The 10,996-nt window shown below is 38.5% G+C and overlaps 1 protein-coding gene across 1 annotated transcript in view; it reads right to left on the reverse strand.

Moving 5' to 3' along the window:
- LOC106940345 (1-phosphatidylinositol 4,5-bisphosphate phosphodiesterase gamma-1) overlaps positions 1-9,454 on the reverse strand; it is a 25,652-nt gene extending 16,198 nt beyond the window's left edge. The window contains exons 1-15 of the mRNA XM_015023064.1: positions 9,283-9,454; positions 9,045-9,138; positions 8,914-8,961; positions 7,337-7,421; positions 7,116-7,199; positions 6,759-6,781; positions 6,599-6,671; positions 6,404-6,505; positions 4,058-4,176; positions 3,476-3,561; positions 3,195-3,315; positions 2,814-2,982; positions 2,206-2,328; positions 1,870-1,971; positions 466-653 (exon numbers count right to left, since the gene is read on the reverse strand). Of these exons, the coding sequence (XP_014878550.1) occupies positions 466-653; positions 1,870-1,971; positions 2,206-2,328; positions 2,814-2,982; positions 3,195-3,315; positions 3,476-3,561; positions 4,058-4,176; positions 6,404-6,505; positions 6,599-6,671; positions 6,759-6,781; positions 7,116-7,199; positions 7,337-7,421; positions 8,914-8,961; positions 9,045-9,121 (1,400 nt within the window). The 5' untranslated portion in view covers positions 9,122-9,138; positions 9,283-9,454. The remainder of the gene's footprint in view (positions 1-465; positions 654-1,869; positions 1,972-2,205; positions 2,329-2,813; positions 2,983-3,194; positions 3,316-3,475; positions 3,562-4,057; positions 4,177-6,403; positions 6,506-6,598; positions 6,672-6,758; positions 6,782-7,115; positions 7,200-7,336; positions 7,422-8,913; positions 8,962-9,044; positions 9,139-9,282) is intronic.
- Positions 9,455-10,996: the final 1,542 nt, after the last annotated feature.

A 10,996-nucleotide genomic window follows, 5' to 3' on the forward strand; every position in this document is an offset into this window, starting at 1 on the left:
AAAAAAAAGATATATATATATATATATATATATATATATATATATATATATATATATATATATATATATATATATATATATTGGTGGAGGGCTGCTGGTTCCGGCTGGTGTTTCTATCTTGAATCTGCAACACAGTTGAGCAGAAAACAAACTAAAAGAAAAAAATAAATTAAAGATTTTGCATTGACCAGTATATATATATATATATATATATATATATATATAGGTGTTATAAATACTGATGTACGTTTTGTTTCTGACCAACGAGTCGTCGAGCATCATGTGAACCAAACATGTTTTCATTGCTTCTATTCAAAGGCAATCACAAGAAGAAACCTTGTAGATCAACACTTTTATAATTTGTCAGATTTGCTTGTTACTTCCTAATAAACAGATAGATCTCAGTTTTTTTTTTTTTCCTAGTCTCATAGAAAAGTCTTGAAGCACTGTGACGGTAGCATTTACCAGAACGACAGTGTGTAGTCTCCTACAAAGGTTTCGCTCTCCCGGACCAGGAAGGAGCCGTCAGGAGCTCCGGTCTCTTGGCAGTAATCTGACAGGAGCCTCTCGGCGATCTGCCGACCGTCCCGCCCAGCGCCAAGCTTTCCGTGAAACCATTTCTCCGTCACATGCTGGTCCATAGTATTGAGCACCTTAACAGTAACAAAGACATCAGTCAAACTGCAGCTACCGTGTTTCCATACTCTGCAGAAAACATCAGCTTTAATACCGTTTCCTCATTGGCCACCTTTATCTCCTGGAGTAGCAGGTGTGGTTGTGCAAGTTTCACTAACTTCAATTAAATGCTTTTTAAGACCATCATTATTTCAATTTAAGACCAAACATACACTTAGAAATATGTAAGTAAGTTGTACGCCTAATTAGTAGTCTGCTTAAATTTGCATAAAAACATTAAAAATAGCTCAAACATTTTGCAATTAAGCCCTTCCTAATGTGCCGTTTGCTTTCAAATCTTCTAGTTTTGTATCAGCCAGAATTACAAAACTCGCATGTAATGATGGATTTGAACACGGAAAAAGTTAACGAAGAGCAGAGAACGGATAAACAAAGAAAGTTTAAACGCATCTAAATGTAACTAATATGGAAAATTTGGGCCCAACTTTTGAACGTCTAACATTGAAATGATTAAATTTAAGACATTTTAGCACCCAGCAGAAACCCTGCATTCAGCATTAAAATAACCTCCATAGAACTGGTCAGCTCAAAAGTACATGCAGGGCAAACAAAAAAAAAATCATTTTTAAAAATAAAATGACCAAAAATATTGTGATTTTTTTTTTATATCACCAACGCAACAATAAACTAAGCATGAGCTATTTTAATTAAACAAATACAGTAATGTAATTTTTGTTTCTAGGAACGGGATCATAGATCCAAAAAAGTATATATATATTTTTTTTTCACATTTTCCTTGTTTAATGAAAAGGAACTAGCTTGCTTATTATTTTGGGCTCAAGAAAACTGAAAAAATATAATCTCTTCTCAGCAACAAAAACAGGATCTAGGCCAGTCTTTACTTGAGAACATTTCTGTGTTTAGTTGTTTTAATACAGAAACTAAAATCAGATTTGAGGGCACCAAGCTGTACGTTATTGTATAAGTCAATGAGTAGATGTGGACTTACTTGCCAAGGAAATAGTAAGAAATCAGAAAGCTGGACAAAGATACACACTTTGAGTTGCATCTAATATTTTTGTAAGTAGATTTTAAAGTAAAAGTTGTAGTTTTGTCCTAATTTATTTAATTAATTCTTCATTTGAATTGTGGTACGGGGAGGGAGGACACACGTAAAATCAATTCAGGGCCACAAATAGTTCCTGGGCCCCACTTTGAACAGAATGTACTAACCTCTTTGAGCTCCTCATCCTCATCATTACCCAGGTTATTGGTGGTCTCCTCTGAATAGTAGATCTTATTGTGAGTCAGGACAAAGAAATGAGGGTACCACTCCTGTAAAAATAAGGAGATAAAAGATGTAATAAAATAAAAAAAAAAGTGTATAAAACTTTCAAAACAAACGGATAAGAAAAACTGCAGCACTTTGTGTCTTCATTACATCTACAACATTTAAAACGACTGGAAGACTTGGGGATATGAGCTCCAACTTTCCAGCCACCCATCTGTCTCTGAACGGCCTTTCATGTGGCGGGAGCTCTGCAGTTTCCAGGCAGTAACAATGCTTACATGGTTAATGGGATCTTCCAGGTAAAGGATGCCGTTTTTGATGGAGTTGCTGATATCATTCTCAGAATAAGGTGTGGCTGTCGGCACCTCCTCGTAGGCGCTGCCCTCTGCCAGCTTCTTATGCTGAGGCACAAAGAAAGAGAAGGACAGTCAGGAGCAGCAACATTTTAACCTGCGTAGAAATCTTATTCCTAAAAGACTAAGAGTGTTAAAGGACAAATATATGTTAGAGCAACACAATATCTAAATATAAAAAAGATTTAACATAAATAAATGGTCAGATAAGTAACTGACAAACTAGAGCCACAGCACTCAAAGAACCAGGAAGTGAGAACCATATCATATGGATATTAGTGCAACACCTGGATACAGCCTGTCTGATAAGCCATGATTACAAATAGGATCAGGATTATTTTCTTGATTAAAAAAATAACTTATTTTCTTTTAATTGTTAGATTTATTTGGATGGAATGAGCATGTTTGCTAAAAAAGATTCTCTTCCCACCCACCCAACCTGAGGGAGGACGAAGCTAAGATCCAGAATTCTTGCAAAAAGATATAAAAAATAATAATATTAAAAGCCCTTTATTGCTTTCTTAAGGCCTGACCTTAATGAGAATCTTCTTTTTGAGCTGGTTGGGTGAAGGCAGGCCGTCTGCAGCCATATCTACTGCTTTGGTCAGCAGCATGTCTCCAAACACTTTCTTGAACTGGGTGGCCATATTCCTCTGCTGAACAATGCTACAGTGATCCTCGATGGACAGGATGATGGGATACCTGACGGAGATGTACAGATTAAACCGAGATAGGTTGAACATTTCCTAAAATATCTGCTACTGCAGACAGACAATATTGATAAAGGATGACGCATCTAGATTCTTTCCTCTGTGCAATCTTCTGATCTCAGTCTTTTCTTAGTCTTCCGTTATCTTATCGAGAATAAAAATCAAAAAGGAGAAACACAAGCTGGCGAAGACAGGAAGACTCACTCGGATGTGACAAAAGCGTGGTCTTTGATGGTGTTCAGAACATCGTTGAACTTGATTTTCGTCGTGAGGGTGTGTCCGTGATAAATAACCGGCATCGAGTCGGGACCGTCCCAGCAATCCACTGAAAGCAAACACAGGGCTTTATTCTTAGTAACGCGCGGCGAGGAAAACATGACGTTATGTGCATACACCCAAGAAACCGTCACCGTCACGGTTCAGCTAGAAGGCTGAAAGTAATCTCAAAGTTAGGATGACAGAGCAGGTCATGTGTGCTTACGTACATTCAATGCAGCGACATCCCATTCTCAAACAGCGGGCGTACGCCTCCAACGACGACTCGCTGGCAAACTGGTCTCCCGTCAGGTAGCTAAAAATAACCACGCAGTTATAACTTATGCACACAAAGCAAGTTCATACATTAACAGTCAACCAGAAAGAACAGACACACAGTCTCTTTATGTATTAAGCAAACAAAAAAAAAAAAGCACAGCAAAATTACAAGTCCTGTTTCTCTTCTGTCAACAGAAGTTCTTGTTTCATATCCATTCAAACAGACTCAAAGGAACATGGGAAATTTTCACTTCACCCCCTCAGAAAGTATTGTTTCACTTCCAGGACAAAAGGTTAACATCAGAAGTGCCTTTCTCACACTTTTCAATGCCTGGAAAAATACTTCTTCTTCTTACTGAATACCAGCATGAATATTATTCTGGGACATAATGAGGAAATAATACGCTTTTATCTGATACAAGAAGTCAGTGTAAAAGGCTTGTTTGGGGAAGAGGATGCCAGGCTTCAGCATTCCCAGGACCCGACTACAATTGACAGAAGAAAACGTTCTTCATGGGGGCAGCTTTTCTTACGTGTTGTGCGAAGAGGAGATCCAGTAGTGGGACAAGGGGTTGTTCATGTTTTCGGCACACACCATGTCCAGGGAGGAATCCCAGATGGTGTTCTCTTTGGAGAAGAGGTACGTGAGGAACTGCGGAGAGGAGAAAAGAGCAAAAGTTTGTGAATGAAACCATTTCAGAAATCCTGGCTTGGTTTATCCACAGTTAGCCCAGTTCAAAAAGTGAATATCTGCGTGCATTGAACACGGCAGATATATCTTAAACTGGTTACGGCTTGCAGATGAAAACTCAAAATTACACTGCAATAACAGATTATGTTTAATTCTTAAATGTCAGGTCACTGAAGAGCATGTATGTAATGCTTGGGTCAGGCCTGATTTTGCATAAATTACTGCATTAAAAAGCTCAGGATGCTTAAATAGCCACCATTAGCCATTCCATTGTTGGGTGTGATGTCTCTCCTTTTCATTTTGACAAGAACGTCGGACAATAGATGACCTGAAGATCAGACAGGTTTTTCCTGTCTGAACTCCATGGTGACTAAACCAGGTATTGGTACCTTTGGCAGTATTGAGAAGGTATCAAGTTCAGATGGAAAATTTAAACCAGCATCTCCATAAAGCTCGTCAGGAGAGACATAAAGTGGTCTAAAATGTTCTGACAGATGGCACCAACACCATACTTCATAAAATACAGTGGAGCAACATCAACAGATGATGTGTGTAAACAGACTTCATGAACCAGACTGTAAGCTGCAGTCCACTCCCTTTTTAAAAGCTTTTCCTTCAGTAGTCTCCAGGATGCAGTTATTCCTTCTGCTTTGACACCTTTTCCACCACATTTATTTCCATCTGCCCAACTTCCTAATACTAAATAAAACAATCAGAAACAGAGGGGTAGATGAGAATGTTTTGCAATTACTTAAAATGAACAAACAAACAAAAAAAAAAATGCTACCAACACTAAAGTTCATCTTATTCATTACGTCCAGGGTGCTTTTAGAATAATTACAGATTGTTTGAAATGTAACTACGGCAACGCTTTTTCAACTTTTAGTCAGTATATGAAAACGCAACAAGAAGTTGTTGGATGTTGTTTTTGGCCTAAAGGAAAGATAGTTCAGGCCCGTTTCACCGTTATACGTATCCCCTGATAATCTCTGGCTTAAAATCTAAAAACCTTTGGGTGGTCCACCCTGGAATGAACAGGATCGCCTCCTGCGTCAGCGGGTTGGTTTAAGATCTTTGAATGTCTGTGGCTCCAATCATCTATCAGTGACAACGCTGTCCCAGGTGGATGTTTGTCACTGTGGTTTCTCAGTTCAGTTTTTATTTCTCTCTCTCTCTTTCTGAAGGTGTAGTAGCAGACTTCTAGGGTATTTTCTCTTTATCCTTCTGTTTCTCTAGTATTGTCTCATTTCCTCTTAAACTTTTTATCTCACCTCTCTCCCTTTTTTCCTTTATTTACAGTCTCTGTCTACTACATTTGAAGTGTTTTATAAAAATCCAGTGTAGAATTCGACTGAAAGCGACAACGCTCCACTGACAACTATCCTTAAAACCACATTGTTCGACAGGACACACTAAGTATATTTTTAAAACAGAACAAAAAAACAGGGTGATTGTACTACTAATTTAGCACTGGTGCCATTTCAGATGAGATCCTGGTTGAAACTGCAGTACTGGACAAAGTCAATCCTGGAATCAATTATTCTACAGAGTGCTGCAAATGCTTTAAAAAAATATTCAGGCAGTAGTGCAGGTTCAACTGTTTCTGCACAGGAAGAAGTTTCTTGAGTCAAACCCAAGTTGAGGCCTTTCTGTGTGGAATGTACGGTTTCGGTGCTACTTTGTTTCTGCAGTGGTTTTTAGATGATTTACCCTGACTTTCATTACAAGTCAGTGGTGACACGTGAGATATAATGCAGCATCTTGCAAACTTTGCAAACTGCTAACAAACCAAAATGACTTTAATGAACTGAAGTGAGTTTCTGGTCCAGCTGAAGACTGCATTCCTGCTTGTTAGACGAAGGCATTGTCTAACTTCTGCCAGCGTCTCCAGCAGACTGGTTCTCACCAGCTTCCTTTCCTCTTAAGTCATTACATTATTGGTGACCACAAAAGCATCCTTCGCATTCAGCAGAACTGTCATGCAGCAGTTTGGTAAATAACCTTTTCTGAATGCGTAGGAGATGGTATTTTAGGCCGAGATCACCGGTATCCATATCAGTGTCTGAATAAACTCCCACCCACAGCTGTAGCACAATGAGGGGCATTGGAAAACTTTACTTCTGAAAACATCTGAAATGTTTCCATTAACAGGTGAAACCCTTAGAACAGAAGAGGGTAATTTATTTACCTCCTCTGGATGGAAATATGGATCCTCCACTTCCCTTAGGGGGTCTTTCAGGTAGCTGAACATAAACTCTTGAACCTTGTTGTTGTCCGAGGCCCACAGTTCCTTAAATGCCCAAACGATAAATAAAAAAATACAGTCAGATTAGAGCACGAACCAAAACAAATTCAGTGACGTGTTAAATAGCTGAGGGATTACCTTCTGGCATTCTACGAGGAAGCTCTGGAAATCCTCCAGGGTGATCCTTTCATCAACTATGTTACCCATGAACCTGTTTGAGAAGGAAGCAGGAAATTAACAACTGACATTCAAGAAAAAGATTCACTGTTCACATCAGAGTCTCGTTTTTAGGACCTACCTTTGCATAAAAGGGATCTCCACCTGAAAAGAGGTTAAAAAAAAAAAACAGAATATTTTAGTTAATTTCCATCACAGTACTGTACTAATTCTGTGTGCAGTTCAGCTTATGTAGACAGACACAGACTTCCAGCAGGTTGGGTGAGGCCACTGGGGTCATCCATTTAATGTGACCAGTCTGTCTGCTTGCTCATGTGTGTGTCCTAATGGCCTCCACTAGAGGGGTTTGGTGGGTTTCAGCCGGTGCATATTGATCTTGCAGCCATTTGAGAACACACAGATGGGGGATGAAGTGGGCCTCAGCAGGGGATCGCAGGAGGGGAAGAGCGATGGGAGAACATAAAATGTCTGCACTTACGTTTTTCTGCGCATCGAACATGAGGTTACGATAAAGCTGGGCGAACTGGCTGAAGGTCACGTCTCCATTCCTGGTTTCAGAGTCCTTACAAAGCAAGACGAGAAGGATGAGTGTGTAAGGAAGAACCGTCACGATAAAAATCATAAATCTTATGGTGGAGCAGGAAGTGGGCAGGGAGAGAGAATGGAAAGGTGGTCTGTGATAAGACGGAGAGAGGTTACCGGAAGTTTGTCTTTAATGAACCTCATGTTTGGCACCTTGTAGTTGACCTGGCTCAGCATGTTCTTCAGATCCTTATAGGATATCCTATGCACACACACGGGCACGTTTTGTGAAAACAAAAATGATTAAACACTAAAATGCATGAGCACGTAAAATCCGTCCAAGCCTGGACGCCGTCGGATCAGATTTATTTTTCTACTGCTTCGCTTTTACTACAGAGCCTGGAATCGTTGGCAGGCGATGAGAATAGCCTTAAAAAATAACAAAGACAGGGATGTTACAGACAAACATCTCTGCACATCTCCTTCGTGCTCTGCGGTCTGTTTCCTGCTGCAGGAAGAGGGGCTAGTGTTTGGCTCTTAGGTCAGTTCCTTCACTACACCTCAACTGAGCGCTGACAAAAACACCCAGCATCCAGATAGAACCAGTTCACTTTACTCTTGATTATTAAACAACCATTGGAAATGGAAAGTTACTTGCTGCTGATCTAAAAAAAGGCATTTCACAAAGCTAACTAAAAGAAAATATCTTGTTCTCTGTTGCAGTGGCGACCAAACTGGTTTTTTTTTGTTTGTTTTTTTTTTGCCAAAACCATAAAGTTAAAAGTGCCAAGTGATTTAAAAATAATAACAATGAACCTGTTGAATGAATGAAACCAATTTTAAAAACTTAAATTCAAAAAGTGAAGTTCATATAACATCATACAAATTCCCTATACAGAGATAAACACTTTAAGGCTTTATTTCTCATAATTTCAATAATTGTGGCTTGTAGATGGATTATAGAAATTTAGAACATTGTGTAAAAGTTGCCCATTGAGTGACTAATCAGTTAATCAACCACAAACACCTGCAAAGGTTTTCTGAGCCTGTCTCAGTCTGGGTCAGTAGGACACGGTAATGGTGGGGAAACTGCTGACTGGACAGAAAAAAATTACTGGACTGTTGCTCAGTGGCCAAAAGTCCTCATTTCAACTTTTTGTTTTTAAATCAACACTAGAGTCCTTTTGAAAAAAGTGCAACTGACAATTCTTGAGAAATATCTACAGCAGGTAATAATGTGTTGACATACAAGGTTAAAACCTTTGCAAAAAGAAGATAGTTACATTTTCTTTGATGGGATTTGTGAAAACATTAAAAAAAGCATCTAGTATTCAATTTAATGGCAACAAAAAGAGATCTAAACAAATATAATTTGTACTCTTAGTGTAATTCTGTTGTGGAACTCCGAAGCAATAATTCCATAAAAAAAAAAAGAAAAACTGCTAAAACCTGCATTTATTATTATATCTTTATTTGAAAACAATTGATTCTATATCATTTTTAGACAAAGTATTTGAGAGCAATTTTGGAATGAGCCTGTGCCACAGAGAATCTAGGTGCTGTTGTCAAGAGGAAGATAAGGGACACCAGATCTACCGCTTCCATGCCACAGACTTTGTGATCTGTGAGCCATAATCATCAAAATTACAAGAAACACAGGCTTGAAATATTCCACTTTTTGTGCATAGAGAGCATAAATGGATTATATGCTCAGTATAAATGAAAAATATTTAATTGTGCCGTCTAGAACTCACCTGTCCTCTCTGTTGCGATCAGCAGCATAGAACTGCTTGCGTAACCACCTGGAAGATGAGAATGAATGGACTTAACATTTTTAATTAAAAAAAAAAATTTGGATGATAATGATGTGTTTGCTTTAGGGTACCTTTCTATTTGTAATGGTGTTGGTGATTTCAATGTATCGTCCCTGAGCCACTTTAACCCCTTCACCCACATAGACATCTCCTCATCAGATGTTGCTGAGGAAAGTAGTTAGTAAGAAACAAGAGTCACAAATATGACGGCACTACATATAAAAAACAGTCATAGTTTAAAGAAAATGTCCCTTTTTCCACTGACCGAGGTTTGCTACAATGACAGATGAAGAATGTTTGTGCGCATACCTGCCAAGCTGAGGGATTTAAGGCGAAACTCCGTGCCATAGAGAATAACGAAGCAGAAGTTGTCAAGTCGTACTGCTGAGTCCTCGACATAGCGCTCAAAGTCCCGGGACTTCTGACCAGGACGGATCTCTTTGATCTCTCGAATGTCAACTGTAGGAGCAGACACACGGAAAACAGTGAGCAAAACAAAACAGCCGCCATTTCTTTTCAAGACCGTTTCCAAAGACGAAGGGAAACTAGGCACGGGGCCATTCACTGGAATCCAGATACACCCAAGCTTTTAAAAACTGATAAAACACACTTTTTGCCATTCCATTTCCTTAATTACATGCACTTAGTACTCTACTCACTGCTGGGCTATTAAGTAAACATCCCCTGCATGCACTGTGCATTCCTTCATCACAAGCCCGCAAGGTTTCTGCCACTGAACCTGCACTTTGAAGCCCAGAACACAAGACTAAGGTACGCGCAGATGAGTCTGTGAACTTCATGAAGTCAGTTTTGATGACATGATAGGGTAAATATATTTTATATATGGTATTGTTTGAGAATATTGCATGAAAGCATATGAATTTAAAAAAACATATTTATTTTCTCATGGAAAGTTTACAATTTGTAATATTTCCACAAATTCCCAACCAAAATTCCCACGAAAGGTTTCTGGGAATTTTCCACCCCTTGACATCCTTTCAGGGAATAATGCGTTGTCGCCTCTGCTAATCTGATGTAACGTACTGCCAGACAACTGCCTGTAGGAGCATCATTACCCTTTGACCTTCTTAAGAAAAACTATATTCAGTGTTTGGGGATATTTCAAAATAGGAAAAACACAGTCATTCAAGGGTGTGGAAAGTAAAAGGGTGAGTCCTATCCACTAGTGTTTAGCAGCCGACCACAGGCTAGTTGCTGGAGCAGACAGCCCGACTAGCAAAATGTCAACAACTAAGAGTTCCACCAATATAATTTTTTTTTTTGCCTATATCAATATCCAGTATCAATATTGCTGTCATGGCCAATATTTAACAATGTTTTTTATATTACATCTAGATTTCGTAAGAATCAAAAGACGACCACTCCGCTGCCATTGCTTCTCTGCTGCAGTTACAAAAATCCCACAATCCTGCACTGCATCACTGTCATGATGAGCAAACAAATACCACATAGTGACCTCGCTTCCTTCTCCCTCCCGAAACAGAAACGGTAACAAGTTGGAAATAAACACTGGATATTGATTTCAGCACGGTTTTAGTTATGGGACCAACATAGATATAAAAAAACAAAACAGAACAAAAAAAAAAAAGACTAACATCATGTTAATGTTGATATTTTTTTTTTGCATCCCCATCAAAAACTTCTCGTATTTTGTGCAATAAGCAGCTGAAAACTACTACTAATATTAGCAACTCTGCATCATATTTATCTCATCGTTCTACATTACAATAAAAAAAAAAAAAAAAAAAAAAAACATTTTATAGTTAAGAAGAGCATCATAACAATACAACCATCGTTAAATTATTTTAGGAATAGATGCAAGCAAGAATTATTGGTAGTTTTTATTTTAAATAAAATAATTTGGATTATTTTGACTGGATATAAATCTTGTGATGTGAAAACACAATTTTTTACTCCAGGTTATTATAGTCAGAAACTCATACCAACATTTGCCCAACAGGGACAAAGAAAAATAAGACAATAATAAGAAACAACCTTTTCC

This window comes from Poecilia latipinna, unplaced genomic scaffold (genome assembly GCF_001443285.1).
Source record: "Poecilia latipinna isolate Pla-1442-1.1 unplaced genomic scaffold, P_latipinna-1.0 Scaffold3186, whole genome shotgun sequence".
Lineage (NCBI taxonomy): Eukaryota > Metazoa > Chordata > Actinopteri > Cyprinodontiformes > Poeciliidae > Poecilia > Poecilia latipinna.